Below are 27,134 nucleotides of genomic sequence, written 5' to 3'. Positions count from 1 at the left end.
CTATAGCAATAAGAGGAAATTTTAACTGCTAAACTTGGACAGCAAGTGGTGCTGTTGGGGAAAACCCAAAACTGATTAGTCCCCTATCAGAGGTGAGGTGTGAATGGAGCAGAGATCTGCACAGTACAAAGGAGAAGAAACTGATTCCTGAACTATATGGCAGACATCAGGAAGAATGGGTGAGAACTGAAGAGAGTGAGAGAAAGAGGACTGCTGCTCATCATGCTGAATCTGGAGAATAAAACACACTTCCTTAGGCTCCTCTGGATCCAAGTGATGACCTAATACATTATTTAGTCCCATGAATTAGTGGAACAAGTGGTCTATTATGAACAAAAACTCTATTCCTCAGTGGGTACTTCAAACAAACAAATCCTAGGCCATAAAAGGCCAGAATTAACTGAGAAGATCTACATCTGGCTAGATAACCTCACATCAAACTGAAAATTAAAATTAAATTAAAATTAAAAGAAATTAAAATTTGCTGGTGGCACAGGCCTGTAATCCCATGCACCTGGGAGGATGAGACAAAAGAAATGTAAATTTGGGGCTGGTGAGATAGTGTTTGATTCATGTGTCCCCCATAAACTTAGGTGTTCTGAATGCTAGGTTCCCAGCTAATGGGGACTAGTGAACTAATGTCTCCTGGAGGCAGTGTATTGTTGCGGGCAGGCTTATGGGTGTTATAGCCAGTTTCCCCTTGCCAGTGTTTAGCACACTCTCCTGTTGCTATTGTCCACCTGATATTGGCCAGAGGATGATGTCCACCTTCTGCTCATGCCATTGGTTTCCCCTGCCATCATGGAGCTTCCCCTAGAGCCTGTAAACCAAACTAAACCCTTTTCTCCCAAAAGCTGCTCTGGTCGAGTGATTTCTACCAGCATTGAACCAGAATGCAACGGTAAATGTTGGTACCAGAGGAGTGGAGTTGCTGCTAGACACCTGACTGTGTAGCTTTGGCCTTTTGGAGCTGATTTGCAAGAGGAATGAGGAAAGTTTTGAAACCTTGACCTAAGAGATGCTTTACAGTGCTGTAAGTACAGCTTGATGGACTATTCTGGTCAGATTTGAAAACCTTTAATGCAATAAGAACTATGGACTGTGAGGTTTGGCTTATGAGGGTTAGAAAGAGCTTTGCTGGGACTGGGCTACAAGCAATTTGTGTGAGAGGCTTACTATTATGACCCTGTTCTGAGAAGCTGTGCAGGGTTGCATTGTGTAGAAACGAACTGGTGTGAGCTGAGGGAAATAGGCACAGAAAAAAATTAAATGTCTGGGCTGAAATTTCTGCCTATTCAACTGCAATTATATGAGAGATGACAACCTTTGAGATTGGGCCAGCTGACCTGCACTGGGACAATAGGAAGAATGTAGATTCTTCTAAAGGGGCCTGAGTGCTCAAGGAGTGTCATGTTCTTCAAAGTCTGCTTTATTCCCCCCTGGATTAACAAACTGGCACCCTACCTGGTATTGTGGAGTATAACAAATGCAGAAAAAGAGCGGGTCATTGAATTTGCAACACAGTCTTGTGTTTTGGAAATGGCCACAAGCAGTGAGAAGAAGGTTTGCTGGATGCCTGCATGGAGACCGGATAGAGCTGTGAGGATGAACCGTGGCTTGCAGTGGAGATGTTGGGACTATGAGATGACTGCTAAGGAGAGCTGCCAGCCCCAGATGAAGTTTCCCAGGACTGTAAGTAGCCTCGCTGGAGGGGTGGAACTGGAAGTCCAGAGACTTGTTGCTGGTTAGAATTATCGGACTTGGAAACTTGTTATTGACTAGAGTTGTTGGACTTCGAGCTACAGAGTCTGATGTTTTCCCTGTTTAAATCTTGTATTGGTTGAATATTTCTTTGCTATGCCCAATGCCATCTTTTGCAGTGTGAATGTGTATTCTGAGCCATTATGGGTTTGGGGGGGATTTTTTGGTATTATGGCTCAGTTAAAAGGCGGATTACAGGGATCATTAGGATTGATAAACACTATGCAGATTCTTAAGGTCATACTGAATGCACTGCATTTTATATCATGGGTGATTATCAGATTATGGGGACCAGGGGCGGAATGTGGTAGTTTGAGTCAAGTGTCCCCCATAAACTTGAGTGTTCTGAATGCTAGGTTCACAGCTGATGGGGACTAGTGAACTAATATCTCCTGGAGGCAGAGTATTGTTGGGGGTGGGCTTATGGGTGTTATAGTTAGCTCCCCCTTGCTAGTGTTGGGCACATTCTCCTCTTGCTATTGTCTACCTGATGTTGGCCAGGGGGTGATGTCCACCCTCTGCTCATGCCATCATTTTCCCCTGCCATCAAAGAGCATCCCCTTGAGTCTGTAAGCCAAAATAAACCTTTTTTTCCCAAAAGCTGCTCTTGGTTGGGTTTTGTTGTTGTTGTGTGCTTTTTTTTACCAGCAATGCAAACCTGACTACAATAGATGGCTAAGGAGTTAAGCTGCTTACCTGCAAAGTCTAATGAGTCTGAGTTTGATTTCCCAGTACCCACGCAAAGCCAGATTCATAAGTGCTACATGTATCTGGAATTCGTTTGCAGCAGCTAGAGGCCATGGCCCAGCCATTCATATTCTCTCTCTTCCTCCCTCTCTGTCTCTCTCTCCTTGCAAATAAATAAATAAATAACTTTTACAAAATAATGTAAGCTTAAAACCTACACTCCAAGCTAGCCTGTGCAACTTACAAAGACCCTGACTGAAAAATATAAAATGCAAAAAGGGCTAGGGATATAAATTGTAGGGTGCTTACCTAGCATGCACAAGACCTTGGGTTCAATCCTCAATGCAAGAAGAAAAGAAAAGAAAAAAGGGAGGGAAAGGTAAAGAAAGGGAAATGGGGCTGGAGAGAGATGGCTTAGTGGTTAAGGCACTTGCTTTAGAAGCCTGAGGACGCTGGGTCAATTTCTTAGTACCCACGTAAGCCAGACGTACAAGGTGGCACGAGTCTAGAGTTCAGTTACAGTGGCTGCTGGCCCTAGCACACCAATGCTCTCTCTCTCTCTTTCAATAAGTAAACCAAATAAAACACTTAAAAATATTTTATTTATTTATTTGAGAGAAAGGTAGGGGACAGATATTGAGAAAGAGAATGAGCACTCCAGGGCCTCTAGCCACTGCAAACTCTAGACTCATGCACCACCTTATGCATCCAGCTTATGTGGGTACTGGGGAATCAAACCTTGGTCCCTCGGCTTTATAGGCAAGCATCTTAACCACTAAGCCATCTCTTCAGCCCTAAAATAAAACATTTAAAGGACAAGAAAGGGACACAGAAAGAAAAGAGACAGAGAGAGAGAAAAGGAGAGAGGGAAGAAAGGGAGGGAGCAGAGAGGAAGAAGAAGAAGGGAGTATATCACTTGAAGTGAGTGTCATGTGGGCATGGTGGCACACATCTGTAGTGAACCCTAGTGAACGGGAGGCTGAAGCAGGAGGACTGTGGCCAGCTCAGGGATATGGAGAGACCATGACTCAAACAAAAAGAAGTTAGGACACTGAAAAGATAGCTCAATGGGCTTGCCACGATAAGGACCTAAGTTTGAGTCCCCAAAGCCCACGTAAAAGTTAGGCATTGCGGCAGACACTTGAGAAGGCAGGGACAGAAGAACCCCTAGGACTTGCTGGCTAGCTCAACTAGCCAAATCAGTAAGCTCTAGAATCTGTGAGTTGGAAGAAACAGATGCTTGATAGATGATAGATATAGAAAAGATAGAGAGACAGATAGATAATAGAAAGAATAAAAATAAACTGGAGAGTAACTATGAAAGATATCTGGCCTCAGCATCCACCCACATGTGTACATGCACACACATATACCTGCACACCTGTGTGCCCACATACACACACAAAAATAATAACAACAACAACAAAAATGAAGTTGGGAATTAAAGGAAGAAATAAGCTGAGCAAAACAAGTAAGAGAAACTAGAAGGAACATACCAGCTATGGAGACACAGTCTATTCCTAACAGTAACAATTCACAGCTACCACAAGTGGCCAAGAAGCAGAGCAGCACTGCAGGAGATGATCAGTATTCTGAAACTGAGAGGCTGAGAATCTCTCCCAAGACAATTTTCTCGTGTACACACAAGCAGAACTGTATCAGTTCAGCATTGCACAAGACCCTCACAGTCATCACTAACACTGCCTGAAAGGTCTAGTCAAGGAGCTCTGCCACTGACTCTTCCATGACCTGGGCAAGTATACACCACTCTCAAATCTCTGGCATTAAAACAAGATTTATGGGGCTGCAGAGATGGCTCAGTAATTAAAGACACTTGTTTGCAAATACTGATGGCCCAGGTTTCATTCTCCTGTACCCACCTATGTGAAGCCAAGTACACAAAGTGGGGCATATGTCTGGAGTTCATTTACAGTGGCAAGAAGTCCTGGTGTACCCATTCTAATTCATTCATTCATTCATTCTCATCCTCTCTCTGTCTCTTTCCCTCTCCCTCTTCTTCTCTCTGCTTACAAGCAAATAAAATATTTAAAAAAAAAAAAAAAAAAAAGAAAGAAAAACAAGGAGCCAGGCATGGTGGTGCATACCTTTAACCCCCAGAACTGGGGAGTCAGAAGTAGGAGAATCACTGTGAGTTCGAGGCCAGCCTGAGAATACATAGTGAGTTCCAGGTAAGCCTGGGTTAGAGCAAGACCCTATCTTGAAAAAAAAAAAATTACATTGTCCAAACAAAAATTCCATTAGAAAAAAGAATAAGGCAGTCTCTGTCATCAATAGGGTTACTTACCATCCAGCAGGTCTTCCTCGTCATCCCTGTCATGCTCCTCCACTGCCACTTCCTCCTCCTCCTCCTCCTCTTCCGCATCCTCCAGCTCCACGTCCGGGTCCAGGTCTGGATCGCTCCCTGAGGCGGATTCGTCTGACATGGCTCCCAGAAGTCTTCAGTGGGCATTACCGACTCATGGTCCACTGCTGGGGTCCTACAGGAGGACAAAATGCATCAGAATCACTAAGACTCCATTAAAGACTACAAATTTTTCAAAGAAAAAAAGATACCAAAGATGAATTCCCCAGAGTTGTATAAAGCTACTACCTCCAAATTCCAACCTTCTCTATGAGAATACTACCCTGAGACACATTCTACTGACTTTGCCTAGCTTAAGCACCTCCTGTTTTGACAAGAAAATAGTTAAATAGCCACAAAATATAAGGTATACACCTAAGATTTCCTATTTGTTGAATAACCAGTTTCTTGTATATATGTGTTGTTACAATATTACCCACAATTATGTACAATAGTTATGTGAATTTTCAAAAGTAAAAACAGGAATGGAGAGATCGTTTAGCAGGTAAGACGCTTTGCCTGCAAAGCCAAAGAACCCATGTTCAATTCTTCATTCCCCATATAAGCCAAATGCACAAGGTAGCACATGTGTCTGGAGCTTGTTTGCAGCAGCTGGAGGCCCTGGCACACCCATTCTCTATCTGCCTCTTTCTTTCTCTCTATCCCAAATAAATAAATAAAAATTTTAAAAAGAGTAACATCAGACAATCATATGTAAGAGAAACAGAAATGGAAAGCAATAGAATTCTTCAATCCCATCGAATTTTGTTTTTCTTTTACCTTCCTTTCAGTAAACCACAAACATTCTTTACAGAAATGACAACATGAACTCATGCCTCAGCTTAGCACCATACCATCTAAGTGGGTGAGCAAAGTCAGGTACAGGAACCTCATCTGAGTGCCTGGCTGTTTGGTGAAGTGGGCAGACCTACTGGGCGAGAAGGGCTGGAGAGATGGCTTAGCAGTTAAGGCACTTGCCTGCAAAGCCTAATGACCTGGGTTGGAGTCCCCAGTATCCAGGTAAAGCCAGATGCACAAGGAAGGGCACGCATCTGGAATTCGTATGCAGTGGCTAGAGCCCCTGGCATGCCCATTTCCTATGTCTCTTTCTTTTCTATCTCTCTCCTTGCAAATAAATAATTTAAAATATTTTTAAGTATTTAAACATAACTGGGCATAGTGGTACATGCTTTTAATCCCAGCACTTGGGAGACAAGAGGTAGGAGGATCACTGTGAATTTGCAGCCATCTTGGGACTACAAAGTAAGTTCCAGGTCAGCCTGGGCTAAAGTGGGACCCTACCTCATGGTATATACATGCCATACACATACACATATTTAAGTAATTTACTAACTTACAGTGGAAAAATATTTTAAAAATAGGAAAACATTCAGTCCTCAGCTTTAGGCAATACTTCTTTTAAGGAAACCCACATGTCAAAGAACTTAGATAATTCAAAGAAAAGGAGCTCAGTTCATGTAGAGTACACACTGAGTATCCTACATTCATTCAGTCTGCTAGAATTCCACTGTGGATCACTGCAGTTACTTCAAAACCTTTCCTGTACAAAACACACATGCTGTTTTAGTCACATCTAATTGTATACTTGACATCTCCATGAAGCCCAAAGTCCTTTTGAATGTATGTTAGCTATTCACAAACACTAAGATATAACAAAGCAGCCACAGAGCTAAAATGACATATCTTAACATATTTTACTTGCAAGGGAATACACAGGAGATATAGATTGTTACTAGAAATTTTCAGTGCTAGGGATGGGATACCTTCCAGTGAGTTTTTGGCCAGGGAAGTCCTGATGCCCCCCAAAACATTACAGGCCATTGCCAAGACCCATGGTTTCCCACCAGGAATAGATGGTAAGACCCTATTGCTGAAGACTCCACATACTTGGGCTGCAAGGTCACTGAGAAATCCTGTTGGAGCTGAGCTGAAAACCTCCTTTATGTAGACCACCTGACAGAAAGTTGGAAAAAGCCTCGCTGCATGCAGTTCAATGGGAGAGAACTCACCAATGAAGATACCCAACAGTGGACATTGCAAGCCTTATATTTGGCCAGCCAGGCCAAATGAGCCAACAAGTGCAATAGTGGCATGTTTGTTATGGGGGAAACCAATTACCCTCTCTAATTTGAATGGAGGCCCACTCCATGGGAGGGAATATATCCCTGATACTGAAAACCTACAGCAGGGGTAGTCATGAGCCCTAGGAGTATAATGTCTGCTGATGTCTGATTAAAAATATATACTATGCTCATCAAACTGCCAAGTAAGCACTTCTCTTAATGTTCATACCCATAAATTAAAGCTACTCTCGCTTTTGGTTAGAGATCTTTCTCTTTCCAGATGGCAGTGACCTTGGGATGACTCAGACGGCACCATGGTGCTAAGAAGTGACAGAGGAGTGCTCAGCACTGAAATATCTCTATCACACCTTCCAAGGCTCAGGGTCCATTGCGGAAGAAGTAGTGGAAAGAATGTAAGAACCAAAGGAAGGATAGGATTCCTTACAACATGCTCCTCCAGATACAAAATGGCCTGGATATCTATGACCTCACAGTGCCTGACACTACCTACACAAGACCATCATAATAGGAAGAAAGGATCATGACATAAAGATAAGAGAGATTGATTGAGGGGCTAGAGAGATGGCATAGCGGTTAAGGTGCTTGCCTGTAAAGCCAAAGGACCTTGGTTCAATTCCCCAGGACCCACATAAGCCAGATGCACAAGGTGGTACATGCATTTGGAGTTTGTTTGCAGTGGCTGGAAGCCCTGGCATGCCCATTCTCTCTCTCTCTCTCTCTCTCTCTCTCTCTTTCCCTCTCACAAAAAATAAATAAAAGTAAAACATATTTTTAAAAAAAGAGACTGATTGAGAGGGAGAGGGGATAAGATAGAAAGTGGAGTTTCAGGGCTGGAGAGATGGCTTAGCGGTTAAAGCGCTTGCCTGTGAAGCCTAAGAACCCCAGTTCGAGGCTCGGTTCCCCAGGTCCCACATTAGCCAGATGCACAAGGGGGCGAACGCGTCTGGAGTTTGTTTGCAGAGGCTGGAAGCCCTGGCGCGCCCATTCTCTCTCTCTCCCTCCCTCTATCTGTTTTTCTCTCTGTGTCTGTCACTCTCAAATAAATAAATAAATAAAAATTTAAAAAAAAAGAAAGTGGAGTTTCAAAGGGGAAAGTAAGGTGAGGAAGGTAATTACCATGGGATATTGTTTATAATTATGGAAGTTATCAATAAAAATATGTGTGTGTATATATATATACATATACATATACATACATACATCTAAAACATATTTTACTTGGAAGTAAAATGAGGATTTGGGGGGAAGGAGAATGGTTTCATGGAAGGGTCTCGCTATAATCCAAGCTGACCTGGAATTCATCATGTAGTCTCAGGGTGAAACCAAACGGCATCTTCCTACCTCTGCCTCCCGAGTGCATGTGCCACTATGCCAAGCTTAGAATGAGGATTTTTTTTTTTTTTTTTTTTTTGGCAATTTGAGAAAAAAAAGGACAAATAAACAAACACATTCAGGACATCAAGCCACAGTAGAAAGCTCTTTCCAAAAGTCAATGCACTAGGAGCTAGACCAAGGAACCAGCACCGAGCACAGCAGAGGCACTACAGATGAAGTTACAGTAAGTGAGGACGTCTGCACTTCAACAGCCACAGTTCTATCCATAACTAGCTACATGACTCTGGGTGGGTCAGCTCCCCCTCAACTACTCTTCTTATGCCAGCTGAGGAGAGAAACAGGCCTGAGTTAATCTTTGAGATCCCTTCCAGACTCTAAAAGCAGTTCTAAAATAGTGATGCAAGAACCCTTTAGCCCCATTTGATCACCACATACAGTTTAAAAGTCATTCAAGCCGGGTGTGGTGGTGCATACCCTTAATCCTAGCACTGAGGAGGCAGAAGTAGGAGGACTGCTATGAGTTTGAGACCATCCTGAGACTACATAATGATTTCCAGGTCAGCCTGAGTTAGAGTGAGACCCTACCTCAAAAAATAAAAACATAAACTATTTTTTGTTTTGTTTTACTTTTCAATATAGGGTCTCGCTGTATCCCAGGCTGGACTAGAATTCACTACGTAGTCTCAGGGTGGCCTTGAACTCATGGGGATCCTCCTACCTCTGCCTGCATAGTGCTGGAATTAAAGGTGTGCACCACTATACCCAGCTTAAAATATTTTTTTTAAGTCATTCAAGGGCTGGAGAGATGGCTTAGCAGTTAAGCGCTTTCCTGTGAAGCCTAAGGACCCCGGTTCGAGGCTTGATTCCCCAGGACCCACATTAGCCAGAAGCACAAGGGGGCACACATGTCTGGAATTCATTTGCAGTAGCTGGAGGCCCTGGCGCGCCCATTCTCTCTCTCTCTGCCTTTCTCTCTGTGTCTGTCACTCTCAATTAAATAAATTAAAAAATGAACAAAAAATTAAAAAATAAATAAATAAAGTCATTCAAGATGAGCATGGTGGCACATGCCTTTAATCCCAGCACTCACAAGGCAGAGGTATATGGAATGCCATGAGTTGAAGGCTAACCTGAAACTACATAGTGAATTCCAGGTCACCCTGGGCTACAGCAAGACCCTACCTCAAAAAAGCCAAACAAAAAGGTCATACAAGGGCTAGAGAGATGGTTTAGCAGTGAAGCATAAGGACCCATATTCTACTCTCCAGATCCCACATAAGCCAGACACACAAAGTGACACAAGCATGCAAGTTCACACATGCACACAAACTGGCACTCATGAGAGTTTCATTGCAGTGGCTGGAGGCAACAGCATGCCATTTCTGCCTTGTCTGTCTGTCTGTCTGTCTGTCTCTCTCTCTCTCTCTCTCTCTCTCTCTCGTTGGTCTCACACACACACACACACACACACACACAAAAAAAAAAAAAAAGTCATTCATGGGCTAGAGAGATGGCTCAGCAGTTAAGGTGCTTGCCTGCAAAGCCTAAGGACTTGGGTTCAATTCCCCCAATACCTACATAAGCCAGTGGTGCATGTATCTGGAGTTTATTTGCAGTGATCAGAGGTCCTTGGTTCTCCTACACACACATACACACACACACTCCCTCTCTCTCTCTCTGTATCTTTCTGCTTACAAATAAATAAAACTAATTTTTTTAGTCATTCAAAGAAAAACAAAAAGTCATTAGCACAGGACATCTCTGCTAGGTGTGGTGATGCATACCTTCAATCCTAGCACTTGGGAGACAGAGGTAGGAGGACTGTGATGGTTTGATTCAGGTGTCCCCCATAAACTTAGGTGTTATGAATGCTAGATTCCCCAGCTGATGGAGATTTGGGAATTAATGCCTCCTGGAGGGAATGTTTTGTTGGGGGCGGGCTTATGGGTGTTATAGCTAGTGTTTGGCACACTCTCGTGTTGCTGTGTTGGCCTTATGTTGGCCAGGAGGTGATGTCCACCCTCTGCTCATGCCATCATTTTCCCAGCCATTGTGGAGCTTCCCCTCGAGCCTGTAAGCCAAAATAAACCCCTTTTTCCCACAAGCTGCTCTTGGTTGGGTGTTTCTACCAGCAGTGAGAACCGGACTGCAATAGATTGCTATGAGTTTGAGGCCACACTAAGACTACATAGTTAATTCCAGGTCAGTCTGGGCTAGAAAGAGACCCTACCTCAAAAAACAAAAAACAAGGTGGGCATGGTGGCACATACCTTTACTCCCAGCACTCAGAAGGTAGAGGTAGGACAATCACCATGAGTTAGAGGCCACCCTAATTACATAGTTAATTCCAGGTCAGCCTGACCCACAGAAGAGACCCTACCTCAAAAACCACACACACAAAAAAAAGTACAACACAAATCCATGGCCTTATATAACAGAATACAAAAAGTTCTTTACACACATTCCAATTCTTTTTTTTTTTTTTTTTTTGGTTTTTTGAGGTAGGGTCTTACTCTAGTCCAGGCTGACCTGGAATTCACTATGTGTCTCAGGGTGGCCTCAAACTCACAGTGTTCCTCCTACCTCTGCCTCCCAAGTGCTGGGATTAAAGGCGTACATCACTATGTCTGGCTTCAGATTCCAATTCTACATTGTTGTTAATATTTAAGAAACCATCACTTAGGCTGGAGAGATGGTTTAGCGGTTAAGGCATTTGCCTACAAAGTCAAAGGACTCAAGTTCCATTCCCCAGAACCCATGTAAGCCAGATGCACAAGGTGGCACTGTGTCTAAAGTTCATTTGCAGCCACTGGAGGCCCTGATGCACCCATTCTCTCTATCTGCCTCTTTCTCTTTCTCACTATCTCAAGTAAACAAATGAAAATATAAAAAAGGAAACCAACGGAAATAATCCCTTGTACTCTATCTGACCACAATGGGATTAAACTACAAATCAGCAATAAGAAAAACTATAGAGCACACAGAAACTCATGTAGACTAAATAATACACTAAGAATTGATAATGGGTCATTGAAAAAATCAAAAGGAAATCAATAAATTCATAGAATCAAATGATGATGAGAATACAACACACCAAAACCTTTGGGACACAATGAAGGCAGTCCTAAGAGGGAAATTTATAGCTTCATGGGCAAGTACTTAATGGCTAAGCCATCTCTGTAGCCCTGGATCTTTTTGGTATGAGAGAGAGAATTGGCACACAAGGGCCTCCAGCCATTACAATCAAACTCTAAACACATGCACTACCTTGTGTGCATGTGCAACCTTGTGCATGTGTCACCTTGAGTGACTGGCTTACTTGGGAGCTGGGGAGCCAAACATGGGTCCTAAGGTTTACCAGTTAACTGCCTTAATCAGTAAGCCATCTCTAAATCCTCATATTCGTTATTTTCCCCACAAGGTAGGGTTTTGCACTAGCACAGGCTGACCTAGAATTCACAATGTACTCCTAGGCTGGCCTAAATACACAGAGATCCTCCTACCTCTGCCTCCCAAGTGCTGGGATTAAAGGCGTGCGCCACCACACCAGGGTCTCTTTTGATATTCATATGACCTGTTATCATATGTACATTTCCCCAGTACTGCAGACAAAATAAAAATGTCTATACAGCCGGGCGGGGTGGCGCACGCCTTTAATCCCAGCACTCGGGAGGCAGAGGTAGGAGGACTGCCTTGAGTTTGAGGCCGCCCTGAGACTCCATAGTGAATTCCAGGTCAGCCTAGGCTACAGTGAGACCCTACCTCGAAAAACAAAAAAAAAAAAGTCTATACAAAAAAGGGAAGAGGAGTAAGGAGTAGAGAAAGGGCAGAATGATAAAATCATCCTCCCTCTTACACCACACAACATACAAGAATGAACAGTGCAATTCACTGTTACATAGCATAGAGGCTGAATAAAAGCCCACTGAAGTCAATGGTGATGGTTACAAAGCACTATAAACACAGGGTTAGAGGTTGCCATTCAGCCACACTACATAAGCTGCTGAACACAACACACCACACCCACGTTCACAATTTCATCACCTCTCCCATTAAATAGGGACAAAAAGGCAAAGCTTCCATAACACAATTGGGACAGGAAGGCAAATTCACATTCTAATATCCACAATTTATTTTTTTAAATTTTTATTGACAATTTCCATTAATTGTAGAAAATAACCCATGGTAATTCCCTCCTTTCCCTCACTTTCCCCTTTGAAACTCCACTCTCCATCATATCCCCTCCCCCCCCCCGAATCAGTCTCTTTTATTTTGATGTCATGATCTTTTCTTCCTATTATGATGGTCTTGTGTAGGTAGTAACAGGCACTGTGAAGTCATGGATCTCCAGGCCATTTGGGGTCTGGAGGAGCACATTGTAAGGAGTCCTACCCTTCCTTTGACTCTTACATTCTTTCTTCCACCTCTTCCACAATGGACCCTGAGCCTTGGAAGGTGTGATAGAGATAGTTCAGTGCTGAGCACTCCCCTGTCACTTCTTCCCAGCACCATGGTGCCTTCTGAGTCATCCTAAGGCCACTGCCATCTGAAAAGAGAAGGATCTCTAACCAAAAGTGAGAGTAACATTAAGATATGGGTCTGAACATTAAGAGAAGTGCTTACTGGGCAGCTTGGTAAGCACAGTATATACATTTAGCCAGGCAGGAGGAGACATTATACCCCTACGGCTCATGACTACCCTGTTGTAAGTTTTCAGTATCAGGAATATATTCCCTCCCATGGAGTGGGCCTCAGGTCCAATTAGAGAGCAGTTGGTTTCCCCCATAACAGACATGCCACTATTGTACCCATTGGGTTATTTGGCCTAGTTGGCCAGATTTAAGGCTTGCAGTGTCCACTGTTAAATATCTCCACTGGTGAGTTCTCTCTCTCCCACTGAACTGAATGCAGTGTAGCTTTTTCCAGCTTTCTGTTAGGTGATCTTCATGGAAGAGATTTTCAGCTCAGCTCCAGCAGGTTTTCTCAGTGACCTTGCAGGTCATGTATGTGAATTCTTCAGCAATAAGGTCTTACCAGCTATTCGTGGTAGGAAACCAAGAGCTTCAGCAATGGCCTGTAATAACATCCCCACTTTAAAATATAACTGATAATAAAAAGATGTTCCTATCATTAAGACTTTTGCACTCGCATGAATATGACATATTGGAAAGACCTCTTATTTGGATTTTGGTTGTTCAGGAAAGAACTCATAGCTGGGCATGGTGGTGCACACCTTTAATCCCAGCACTTGGGAGGCAGAGGTAGGAGGATCACAGTGAGTTCAAGGCCACCCTGAGACTACATAGTGAAGTCCAGATCAGCCTGGGCTAGAGTAAGACCCTATTCCTAAAAACAAAACAAAAAAAAAGCTCATTATTAACCTTTGTTTTATTCCTAAATTTAGTGGAAAAGCTTCAGGTTTTTCTCCACTTAGTAATATGTTGGCTGTAGGTTTGTCATAAATAGCCTTTATTACGTTGAGATATGTTCCTTCTATTCCCTGTCTCTGTAGAACTTTTATCATGAAGGGATGTTGGATTTTGTCAAATGCTTTTCCTGCATCTAATGAGATGCTCATGTGATTTTTGTCCTTCAGTTCATTTATATAATGTATTACATTTATCAATTTGTGTAAGTTTAACCATCCCTGCATTTCTGGGATAAAGCCTACTTGGTCGGAGTAAGTATCTTTCTCATATATTTTTATATTCTGTTTGCCAATATTTTGTTGAGAATTTTTGCATCTATGTTCATGTGGGAGATTAGTCTGTAATTTTGTTGTTGTTCTATCTTTGTCGGGTTTTGGTATCAAGGTGATGCTGGCTTCATAGAAGGAGTTTGGTAGGATTCCTTCCTTTTCTATTTTATGGTAAAGCTTTGAGAAGCGCTGGTGTTAGTTCTCCCATGAAGGTCTGGTAAAATTCACCAGTGAATCCATCTGAACATGGGCTTTTTTATTTGGGATATATATATATCTGCTTGGATCTCTGTACTTGTTATAGGTCTATTTAAGTGGTTAATCTCATCTTGATTTAATTTTGGTAGGTCATATAAATCAAGGAAATCATCCATTTCTTTCAGATTTTCAAAGTTAGTGGAGCATATGTTCTTATAGTATATCCATATGATTTTTTGAATTTCTCTAGTATCATTCGAGATGGTACCTTTTTCTTCTCTAAACTTATTTATGTCTCTTCTCCCTTTATTTTGGTTAGATTCTCTAAGGGTTTATCAATCTTGTTTGTCCTTTCAAAGAACCAACTCTTTGTTTCATGGATTCTCTGAATTTCTTTTTGTTTCCATTTCATATTCTGACTAATCTTTATTATTTCTTACCATGTGTTGATTTTTGGTTTGCCTTGCTTTTCTTTTTCCAAGGCCTTAAGTTGAAGCATTAAGTTGTTTACTTAGGACTTTTCTAATATAGGCACTTAAAGCTATAAACTTCCCTCTTAGGATGGACTTCATTGTGTTCTTTGGTATGTTGTGCTCCCATTATCATTTGATTCTATGAATTCTTTGATTTCCTTCTTGATTTCTTCATTGACCTATTCATCATTTAGTAGTGTACTGTTTCGTTTCCATGATTTTGTGCATGTTCATAGCTTGTCTAGCTATTGATTTGTAGTTTGATCCCACTGTGATCAGATAGAGTGCAAGGAATTATTTCAATTTTCCTGCATTTGTTAAGATTTGCTTTGTATCCTAATACATGGTCTATTTTAGAGTATGTTCCATGTGCTGCTGAAAAGAATGTGTATTCTGCAGTATTTGGGTGAAATTTCATGTATATATCTGTTAGGTCCATTTGTTCTATGACCTCATTAATCCAGATACATCTCTGTTTATTTTTGCAGGAATGACCTGTCAAATGATGAGAGTGGGGTATTGAAGTCACCCACTACAACTGTGTTTGGTGTTATCTGTGACCTTGGTTCTATAGTCCTTGTTTGATGAAATTAGATGCCCCCATGCTAGGTGCATATATGTTTAGGATTGTAATGACTTCCTTTTGAAGTGTTCCTTTAATCAATATGAAATGACCTTCCTTATCTCTCCTAACTAATGTTGGTCTGAAGTCTGCCCTGTCAGATATTAGGATGGGGACACCTGCTTGTTTTCTAGGCCCATTTGCTTGAAACACTGTTTTCTAACCTTTCACCCTAAGATACTGTCATCTTTTATAGAAAGGTGAGTTTCTTAGAGAAACAAATTGAAGGATCCTGCTTTTATTATTTATTTATTTGGTTTTTCCAGGTAGGGTTTCACTCTACTCTAGGCTGACCTGGAATTCACCGGGTATTCTCAGGGCAGCTTCAAACTCACAGCAATCCTCCTACCTCTGCCTCCTGAGTGCTGGGATTAAAGGCATGCACCACCATGATCAGCTAGGATCCTGCTTTTTAACCCAGACTGCATACCTGTGTCTTTTTGTTGTGGTATTGAGGTTGTTGATTGTAGAGTTATTATTGAAAGTTGTGTATTTATTTTTGCCACTTTTCTTCTTCTGTAGTGCTTCTGGTTTTACCTTTGCTCTCTTGTATTAACTAGTATTTGAGTATTGTTTGTTTTTTCCAGGTTCCTTATATATGTGGTTTTCTTTCTCTTCAACATTAAGGATCCTTTTAAGTATTTTCTGTAGAGCTGGTTTTGTCTTCAGATATTACTTTAGCCTGCTTTTGTTGTGGAGTGTCCTTATTTCTTCGTCTATTTGAATGGATAGCTTTGTAGGATAAAGTAATCTTGGTTGACAATTGTTACCCTTCAGAAGTTGGAATAAATCCTCCCAAACCCTCTGGCTTTTAAAGTTTGTGTTGAGTAATCTGCTGTGATCTTGATGAGCTTGTCTTTGTATGTGACTTGATTTTTCTCTCTGCTTTCAATATATTTTCTTGGGTTTGTGTGTTTGGTAGTTTAATTATAATATGGTGAGGAGAGGTTCTTTCCAGGTTTTGTCTGCTTGGTGTTCTAAAGGCTTCCTGCATCTGCATTGGTATCTCTTTCCCAATTTGGGGGAAGTTTTCTTCTATGATTTTGTTACAAATGCCTACTATTCCTTTGGAGTGAAATTCTTCTCTTTCTACTGTACCCTGAATTCACGTTTGACCTTTCCTTTAAAAAAAAAAAATTTTATTTTTATTTCTTTATTTGCAAGCGGTGGGGGGGGGGAGAGAGAGAGAGAGAAAGATAGAAAATGGGCACACGAGGGCCTATAGCCACTGCAAATGAACTCCAGACGCATGTGCCCCTTCTGCATCTGATTTACATGGGTCCTGGGGAATCAAACCTGGTTCCCTTGGCTTGGCAGGCCAACACCTTAACTGCTAAGACATTTCTCCACCCCTAATCTTTTCATAGTGTCCCAAATATGCCTTCCTATTAGTTTGTCTTTCTCTTTGTTGGACTGTATTGGATCTGCCACCTGGTGTTCTAGGTTAGATATTCTGTTCTCTCCATTCACTCTACTAGTGAGATTTTTCTAGAGTTTTTTTTATTTGATTAACTATGTTTTAATTGCTCGTATTTCTGTCTGGTTTTTCTTTATTATTTCTATTTCCTTATTCATGTCTTGTATTGCCTCCTTGTTTCATTAAATTGGTTTCCAGTGTCTTCTTTGATTCATTTGATTTCTTTCAGCATAGTTATAAACATGCTTTTGAAAACTTCCTCAGGCATTTCCTCTAAATCGGTCTCAATGGATGTCACTTATGATAGATTTATAATTCTTGGTGGGTTTATAATGTCTTTTTTGGTGGGGGGAGTCAAGGTAGGGTCTCACTCTAGCCCAGGCTGACCTGGAATTCACTGTGTATTCTCAGGGTGGCCTTGAACTCATGGTGATCCTCCTACCTCTGCCTCCTGAGTGCTGGGATGTGTGCTAGGATTAAAGGGGTGTGCCACCACACCCAGCTTATATTGTCTTGATTTTGTTTTTGTGTTTCTTGTATCATAGAGATTTTTGCATTTTGGATTAATTTAATGCTTGGATGTTCTAATTATCTACAGTATTATTAGATGTGTCAATCTGATGTTATATATCTTCAGAGTAGGAGTTTAAGGTGCTAGGTGTGGCTCTTAAGACTCTCACAGTAACCACAAAAATGACTCTAGGTGTTGGGTTTATCTGCTAGGAGAGTATTCTAGTAGGCTGGGTGGAGCAAAATACAGGCCAATTCTAAAATTTAACTAAACAATGTACACATTTAATGAAAAACAGCACAGAGTGAGTTTGAGGCTACCCTGAGACTACATAGTAAATTCCAGGTCAGCCTGAATTAGAGTGAGACCTACCTTAAATAACCAACAACAACAACAACAACAACAACAAAAAGTTTAGTTTCAGGGGGTAGAGGAAATTACAATGGTTTATTGTCTATAATTATGCAAGTTGTCAATAAAAAACTTTCAGTCACACACACAAAAAAAAGAAAACAGAGTATTTATGGAACAAACAGATCTAACAAAGTCACAGTCCCTAAGAATGTGTGTTGCCCCACACCCTTAATCCTGTCAACTGGGAGGCTGAGATTTCTGGGCTGTAGAGGATTCCAAGCTCAGCTTGTGATGGAGTGAGACCCTGCCCAACGAATGACATTAGAGGTGACAAAGGCACTATAAATCAGGAAGCAACAAATGACAAGCCCAGAATATAGCTTACTTAAGAATGACAAATCCGGCCATCCGTGAGATTTAACACATAATTTACCCTGACATGGAAGGTGCAAATAGCACTTCTAATGCAAGCCTATATACCAGGCTTATTTAGTGTAATCCCAGTTACCTTTTGGGATGGCTTTGGTCTCAGTTATGCTGCACACCTGCTTGGGTCCCTCTTTGCTGTGGTGTGGGCTCCACTAGGCTGGCTGAGTTGGTGGGTCACTGCTGTGATAGCATGTGCCAGGTGCTGTGTAGGTGAGTTCCCTTCCCCATGTCTCTGGTGCTTGCTGGAGCTTGTGCCAGCAGGGGGGGGAAGGGAAGGCTGTGGATGGTGGCTGAAGTTTTCCTGCTGATCCTAGCAATCCTCTTACTCAGGAGCCACTCTGCTGGTCCAGCTATCCTCCCCTTCAGTTTTTTTGCAAGGAGGCTGGATGAGTGGAAAGTCAGTCCATTTATATAGTGTACTGTATTTATCATTTTGCATATGTTGAACCATCCCTGCATCTCTGGGATAAAGCCTACTTGGTCAAGGTGAACTACCTTTTTGATGTATTCTTCTATTCTCTTTACCAACATTTTGTTGCAAATTTTTGCATCTATGGTCATTAGGGAGGTTGTTCTGTAATTTTCCTTTTTCTGTCTTTGGTTTTGGTATCAAGGCCATGATGGCTTCATAGAAAGAGTTTGGTAGTATTCTTTCATTTTCTCTTTTATAGAAAAGTTTGAGCAGCATTAGTGTGTGTTATTCAGTGAAGGTCTGGTAAAATTCACCAGTGAATCTATCTGGGCCTGGACTATTTTTGGTTGGGAGTTGTGTTTTTAAATGCTTTGATATCCATACTTATTATAGGTCTATTTAAATGGTTCATATCTCATCTTGATTTAATTTGATAAGGCATATAAATCTAGGAAATCATTCCTTTCTTTCAGATTTTCAAACTTAGTGAAGTATATGTTCTCAAAACATGTTCCCATCATTTTCTGAATTTCATTGGTATCTGTTGTAATGGTACCTTTTTCATCTCTGATTTTATTGATTTGTGTCTTTTTTCTTTTGGTCAGATTTGCTAAAGATTTATCAATCTTGTTTATCCTGTCAAAGAACCAACTCTGTTTCATTAATTCTTTGCAATTTTTTTCTTTGTATTTCATTGATTTCTGCCCTCATCTTTATTAGTCCTTCCTATCTAGTGATTTTTTTTAAATATTTTATTTTTATTTATTTGTTAGAGAGAGGGGCAAAGGGGGGGTCATGCCAGGGCCTCTAGCCACAGCCACCATGTGTATCTGGCTTATTTGGGACCTAGAGAATCGAATCTAGGTCCTTAGGCTTCACAGGCAAGCATCTTAACCACTAAGCCATCTATCCAGCCACTGACTATTGATTTTTGGTTTGCCTTGTTCTTCTTTTTCCAAGGTCTTAAGGTGAAGCATTAACTTGTTTACTTGTAACCATTCTAATTTTTTATTTTTTGTTTCTGTTTTTTGAGGTAGAGTTTCACTTTAGCTCAGGCTGACCTGGAATTCACTATGTAGTCTCAGGGTGGCCTCGAACAATCCTCCTACCTCTGCCTCTCCATTGCTGGGATTAAAGGCATCCACCACCAGGCCTGGCTCTAATTTCTTATATATAAGTACTTAAGGCTATACATTTCCCTCTTAGGACTGCCTTTATTGTGTCCCAAAGATTCTGGTATATTGTATTCTCATGATCATTTGATCTCATTATCATTGATCTATGAAATTTTTTATTTCCTTCTTGATTTCTTCATTGATACATTCATTACTTAGTAGTATACTGTTTAGTTTCCATAATTTTGTGTATGCTGTGTAGATTTTCTTGCTGTTGATTTGTAGTTTAATCCCATTGTGAACAGAGAAAATGTAAGGAATAATTTCAATTTTCCTGTATTTGTTAAGATTTGCTTTGTGTCCTAATATGTGGTCTATTTTAGAGAATGTTCTATGTGCTGCTGAAAAAAAATGTATATTCTGCAGCATGTGGATGGAATATTCTGTAGATATCTGTTAGGTCCATTTGTTGTACAAGCTCATTTAACCCACATGCTTCACTGTTTATTTTCTGCAAGGATGATGTGTCAACTGATGAGAGTGGAGTGTTGAAGTAACCCACTACAACTGTGTTTGGTGTTATCTGTGACCTTCAGTTTAACAGTGTTTGGTGAAATTGGGAGCCCCCATGCTAGGGGCATGTATGTTTAGAACTGTAATATCCTCTTGTTGGAGTGTTCCTTTAACCAACATAAGGCAACCTTCTTTATCTTTCCTAACTAATGTTAAAGTCTATACTGTCAGACATTACGATAGCAATCTCTGCTTGTTTTCTAGACCCATTTACTTGAAATACCATCTTCCATCTTTTCATACTAAGATATTTCTGTCTTTTATGGAAAGGTGAGTTTTCTTGGAGGCCACAAATAGAAGGATCTTGCTTTTTAACCCAGTCTACAAGCCTGTGTCTTTTGGTTGGGGCATTGAGGCCATTGATATTAAGAGTTAGTATTGAAAGATATGCATTTATTTTTACCATTCTTCTTGTTTTGTAATTCTTCCTGTTTTCCCTTTATACTCTTGTATTATTATTTGAATATAGTTTATTTTTTCCTGTTTCCTTATGTGTGTGCTTCTCTTTCTCTTCAGCCGGAAGGATCCTTTCAAGTATTTTCTTTAGAGCTGGTTTAGTGAGTATATATTCATTTGGAAGCACAGGAAAAAAAAAAAAAAAAAAAAAAAAAACAAAACTTTGAATAGCCAAAATAATGTTGAACAACAAAAATAAGGCTGGCAGTATTACCATACCTTATTTTAACCTATACTACAGAGCCACAGTAACAAAAGCAGCATGGTACTGGCACAAAAATAGACAGGTAGGGCTGCAGGGATGGCTTAGCAGTGAAGATGATTGCCTGCAAAGGAAAAGGACCTAGGTTTGAATTCCCAGGGCCCACGTAAGCCAGATGGACAAGATAGCACATGCATCTGGAGTTTGTTTGTAGTGGCTGGAGACCCCAATGCACCCATTCTCTATCTGCCTCTTTCTCTCAAGTAAATAAAAAACATTAAAAAAACAAACAAACAAGTAGATCAATGGAAGAGAATAGAGGAGCCATATGTAAGTCTGAGCCATCTGATTTTCAACAACAACAACAAAAAAAAAAGCCAAAAATACTGATTGGGGGAAAGACAGCATCTTCAACAAATGGTACTGGGAAAACTGGGTATCTATATGTAGAAGGATGAAAATAGATCCTATCTCTCCATGCATAAGAATGAAATCCAAATGGATTAAAGACCTTAATATTAGACCTGAAAATCTCTAGCTTCTAAAGGAAAAGTAGGAAAAACCCTTCCATATATTGGCATAGGCAACAACTTATTGAATATAACCCCAGTTGCTCAGGAAATAAAACTACTAATCAACCACTAGGACCTCATGAAATTACAAGGCTTTTGTACCACAAAGGACACTGTGAATAGAGCAAAGAGGCAACCTACAGAATGGAAGAAAATCTTTGCCACCTATATATCTGACAGGATTAATATCCAAGGTATACAAAGAACTCAAAAAACTAAGTAATAATAAATCAAACAACCCAATTTTAAAAAGGGGGGCTATGGAACTAAATAGATAGTTCTTAAAAGAAATACAGATGACCTGTAAACATCTAAAAAATTGTTCTACATCCCTAGTCATTAGAGAAATTCCAGGTCAGCCTGGGCTAGAATGAAACCCTACATTGAAAAACAAACAAACAAACAAAAAAAAAAAAAAAGAAAGAAAGAAAGAAAGAAAGAAAAGAAAGAAAAAAAGGAATGAAATGACAATAAATGCTAGCAAGGATGCAGAAAAAGAGGAACAAACACTTCTACACTGTTGGTAGGAATGTAAACTGGTACAGCCATTGTGGAAATCAGTGTTCAGGTTCCTGAAAAGGCTAAAAATAGATTTACCATATGACCCAGCTTTGCCACTCCTAGGCATATAACCTAAGGACTCATCTGACTATCTTAGAGATACTTACACATCCATGTTTATTGCCATTCTATTCACAATAGCTAGGAAATGGAACCAGGCTAGATGTTCCTCAATGAGTGGAAAATGAAGACACAGTACATTTACGTACAATGGAGTTCTCTTCAGTGGTAAAGAAAAACAAAATCATGCAATTTGCAGGGAAATAGATGGATCTTGAAAGGATTATACTTAGTGAGGTAACCCAGGCCCAGAAAGCCAAGCGCCACATGTTCTCTTTCATATGTGGCTCCTAACTACAAATGCTTAGATTTGTATATGAATTGGAATAAAACTCAGTAGCAAAAAATAAATAAATAAACTCAGTAGTAGAGCCAGTAAGCTTGAAAGGGGCTATAAGGGAGGGAAGAGAGAGGAGAGCTTAAGGGGATGGTAATGCATATATCTAAGTAGAAGAATAGGGCTGGAGAAATGGCTTAGCGGTTAAAGTGTTTGCCTGTAAAGCAAAGGACCCAGGTTCAATTCTCCAGGTCCCACATAAGCCAAAGTACAAGTACAAGGTGGCGCATGTGTCTGGAGTTCATTTGCAGTAGCTGGAGACCCTGGTGAGCCCATTCTCCCCCCACCCCACCTCTCTCTCTCTCTGCCTCTTTCTTGCTCTGAAATAAATAAAATACATTAATAAAAAATTTTTAAGAAGAACAGATTATTGAGGGTAGAAAGGCCTAAGTAAAGTCAGGGAAAGAGATTGAGGAAAGAAAGGGTGGGGGAAGGTTAAACAAAATCTAAGAGAGAGCCAGGCGTGGTGGCGCACGCCTTTAATCCCAGCACTCGGGAAGCAGAGGTAGGAGGATTGCCGTGAGTTCGAGGCCACCCTGAGAGACTCCATAGTGAATTCCAGGTCAGCCTGGGCTAGAGTGAGATCCTACCTCAAAAAAACAACAATAAAAAAAAAAAAAGAGGGAGAGCTGGAGAGATGGCTTAACAGTGAAGGCATTTGCTTGCAAAGCAAATAAATAAAACAGTCCAAAAAAAAGAAAGAAATTTCACATAGGAATCACTACTTACATTTAAGGAATGCTAGAAAGACAGTGTTAGGTTTTCCTGGGAGACAAATTATTTATCAATGTAAATATTAAACATCTATTATATACTAGTACTGCATGACACGGAAAAGAAACAAATGAAAGTATACACAGATCCTGGTCACCAAGTGATGATTAGAGTCTCCTCAAGAATAGTTTGGATACAAATATGTATATACATATGAGAGAGAGAGGGGGGGAGAGAGAGAGGGGGGGGGGAGAGAGAGAGAGAGAGAGGGAGCAATTATTATTATTTTTTTTTTGTTTGGGGGTTTTTTTTGGAGGTAGGGTCTTGCACTAGTCCAGGCTAACCTGGACTTCACCTCCTAACTCTACCTCCCGAGTGCTGGGATTAAAGACATGCACCACCACAACCGGCTGAGGGTAATCTTTTAAGTATAACAATAATACAAATACAAATAGCAAAGTTTCTATTAACTGATAGGTAGATAAATAAAATGTAGAAAGTCTACAGAACATAAAGTAGTATTCAGAAACAAAAAAAGAACGAAGTACCAGGCATAGTAGTGGCTAACATCTGTAATCTCAGCACCAGAGAAACTAAGACAGAAGGACTGCTATGAATTCAATGCTAGTCTGGGCTACAAAGTGAGACCTAGAGAGTAAGACCTACAGAGTAAGACTTAGTCTCAAAAAACAAAAACAAAAGTCACACTGGATGATTCACTTACATGAAATGTTTACAGCATTTCATAATTATGGTCCATGATGAAGGGAGGAACAAGATGTGATCACTTAGTGGGAATGGATTTCCTTCTATAGTGATAAAAGTTTGGAATTAGGGGCTGGAGAGATGGCTTAGTGGTTAAGTGCTTGCCTGTCAAAGCCTAAGGACCCCGGTTTGAGGCTCAATTCCCCAGGACCCATGTTAGCCAGATGCACAAGGGGGCGCACGCATCTGGAGTTCGTTTGCAGTGGCTGGAGGCCCTGGCACACCCATTCTCTCTATCTATCTGCCTCTTTCTCTGTCTGTTGCTCGCAAATTAAAAAAATAAATAAATAAATAAAAAAGAAAGTTTGGAATTAGTTAATAGTGATGTTTGCATAACTTCCGAATATACTAGAAACTATTGATGAATTTTACTTGAGGCTCCTCTCCATGGGAGGGAAGACATGCCTGGTAATGAAATCCTAGCCAAAAGCCTATGGCTTGTGAGGTCACAAGCCCTGGGTAGAAGCTACTACTGTTGTTTGGCTCAATGAATATGTTATACCTAACAAACTGCCTTTTAAATATTTAACTGTATGCCCATATATTAATACCACTCTCAGTTTTGATTAGAGAAGCTTCTTTTTTCACGTGGCAGTGATTACTGAAGAGACTCAAAACTCATCTAAGTACTGAGAACTGACAGTGGAATGTTCAGCACTGAACATCACTACACATCCTCCAAGGCTCGGGGACCATTGTAGAAGAGGTGGATTGGAGAATATAAGAACCAAAAGATGAAGAGGGGTGCTTTAAAATGCTATCTTCTAGACACAAGGGGCCAATGCATTCATGACTCACAGTGGCTGACGCCATCTACACAAGACCTGTATAATTAGAGGGGAAAATGACCTCAAATTAGAAGAGGGACTAGTTGCCAAAAGAAAAAAAAAAGAAAGAAAGAAAGAAAAAAGAGCAGGTCTGGTGGGGGGGGGGCGGAATATGGGAAGGGAACAAAGGAGGATGGTGGAAGAGGATTATGATTAGGGAACACTGTGTATATGTATGAAGGTTGTCAAAAGTTTTTTAAAAATTAAAAAAATGAATTTTGTAGTTTATGAATTAAGAAAGGAAGAGGGCTGGAGGGATGGCTTAGCAGGTAAGGCATTTGCCTGCAAAGCCAAAGGATCCAGATTTGATTCCCCAGGACCCATGTAAGTCAGATGCACAAGGGGACACACGTGTCTGCAGTTCGTTTGAAGTGGCTGGAGGCCCTGGCACACCCATTCTCTCTCTCTCTCCCTCTTTTTCTGTCAAATAAATAAATAAATAAAATATTTCTTAAAAGTTAAAAGAAAAAGAAAGGAAGAGATGAAAGTACTGAAAGGACTGAGCGTGGTGGCACATGCCTTTAATTCCAGCACTCGGGAGGCAGAGGTAGGAGGATCACTGTGAGCTTGAAGGAACCAAGACTACAATAGTGAATTCCAGGTCAGCTTGGACAAGAGTGAAACCCTACTTTGGAAAACCAAAAAAAAAAAAAAAAAAAAAAGTAAGTACTGAATGGGAGGGAGCTAGAAAGATGGCTTAACAATTAAGCCTACAAAACCAAAGGACCCAGGTTCGATTCCCCAGAACCCACATAAGCCATATGCACAAGATGGCACATGCATCTGGAGTTTGTTTGCAGAGGCTAGAGGCTCTGGCATGCTCATCCTCTCCCTCAAAAAAAAAAAAAAAAATTTTTTTTTTTTTGAAAGAAGGGAGGTATAAGGGAAAGAAGGTAGAAAGAAGGACTGATGAAAGACAGAGAAGTTAAAGACTGCCTGTGAAGGCTGGTAGAGGCTTCCCAAAGGCAAAAGAACATTCCTTAAGCAGGCAAGGCTGAAGTTATAAAGGCAGAGAGAATGGCATCTACAGAAGTACAATTCCATTGGACTAAAGATTGGGAATAGATGACAGCCAGATTTTGATTTTGTGTGTGCTGGTGACTTGCTAAGGAATCTGAACTTTGCCCTTAACAAGGATTGACAAATATATGGCACCTAGCACCACTTTCCTGTCTGCTGCACCCCTGACAGACATAACAACTATGCCAATCAGCTTTTAAGTGGCCTCAATATCTGTACCTACAAAACCCATCCCACAACTCATTGGTTCCCCTTAGAAGTTGCTGAAGGATCTCAAACAGGCATGTGGCATCATAGAAACTCTCAATTTTAAAAGAAGCTCTGGGGCTGGAGAGATGACTTAGCGGTTAAGCACTTGCCTGTGAAGCCTAAGGACACCGGTTCAAGGCTCAATTCCCCAGGACCCATGTTAGCCAGATGCACACGGGGACGCACGCATCTGGAGTTCCTTTGCAGTGGCTGGAGGCCCTGGCATGCCTATTCTCTCTCCCTCTTTGCCTCTTTCTCTCTCTCTGTCTCTCTCTCTCAAATAAATAAATAAACAAAAAATTTTTAAAAGAAGCTCTGGTGACTGTGTGAAGGCAAGGAAACTAGGTAGAATGCTATAATTTATAACAATCTGGGCAATGCATGATGAATTATAGTAATGATAATGAGAAGGGAGGAAAGAAGCAGCATTCGGCTAAAGAGTTAAACCAGTAAGACTTGAAAAGCCAAAGAGAGCCCCATGAGGACAGCCTTATTCATCACTACCTCCCAGCATCAATAAATATTAACCACATCACTGTCTTATCTATATTCTCACTGAACCATAAGGAAGATACTATTATCCTCACTCTACAGATACAGAATCTAAAGTTTAAAGAGGCTGTAACCTGTCCCAAGATATCTACCTTGAGAATGGTAGAATGTGATTCTGCCTACTACTAACTCTAGAACCCAAGCTCTTATCTGGGACCCAAGTTTCCAACTGGATAACAGACTAAGTAACTATGTTCCTAACAATGAATTGTCAGAAGCAGCTAAAAAATGGACTGGGGTCAGAGATTTGGGTGTTCTCACTGCATTCTGGTCCCTAAAGCTTCAAATAAGGAAAATATACAAGAGTGTGTGGAGGGAAAAGGGTAGTGGATAGGCTAACCAGAAGAAAAACAGGCTGCACAGAAAGTCACAGAGGGAAGGAAAGAGTCAGACAGAAGTAAACTATCAAGAAAAAGAGCTGGGGGCTTAGTAGTTAAGGCACTTGCCTACAAAGCCAATGGACCCAGGTTTGATTCCCCAGGACCCACGTTAGCCAGATGCACAAGGAGGTACATGCATCTGGAGTTCGTTTTCAGTAGATAGAGGCCCTGGCATGACCATTCTCTCTCTCTCTCTCTTCCTCCCTCCTTCCCTGCCTCTCTCCCCCTCCTTTTCTTCCTCCCTCCTCACCTATTTCACACTCTAAAAGAAAAGAATTTAAATATAAAAAAGAAAAATAGCTGGGTGTAGTGGTGCACACCTTCAATCTTAGCACTTGGGAGGCTGAGATAGGAGGATACCATGAGTTCAAGACCAACCTGAAACTA

The 27,134-nt window shown here is 40.9% G+C and overlaps 1 protein-coding gene across 1 annotated transcript in view; it reads right to left on the bottom strand.

Moving 5' to 3' along the window:
* Rad54l2 (RAD54 like 2) overlaps positions 1 to 27,134 on the bottom strand; it is a 124,438-nt gene that overhangs the window by 75,876 nt on the left and 21,428 nt on the right. The window contains exon 2 of the mRNA XM_004664292.3: positions 4,754 to 4,946. Coding sequence (XP_004664349.1) covers positions 4,754 to 4,892 — 139 coding nt within the window. The 5' untranslated portion in view covers positions 4,893 to 4,946. The remainder of the gene's footprint in view (positions 1 to 4,753; positions 4,947 to 27,134) is intronic.

The sequence above is a fragment of the Jaculus jaculus genome, chromosome 17 (genome assembly GCF_020740685.1).
Source record: "Jaculus jaculus isolate mJacJac1 chromosome 17, mJacJac1.mat.Y.cur, whole genome shotgun sequence".
In the NCBI taxonomy this organism is placed as follows: Eukaryota; Metazoa; Chordata; class Mammalia; order Rodentia; family Dipodidae; genus Jaculus; species Jaculus jaculus.
Note: the sequence above shows the minus strand (reverse complement) of the source record. Positions and strands in the feature narration are given on the sequence as shown.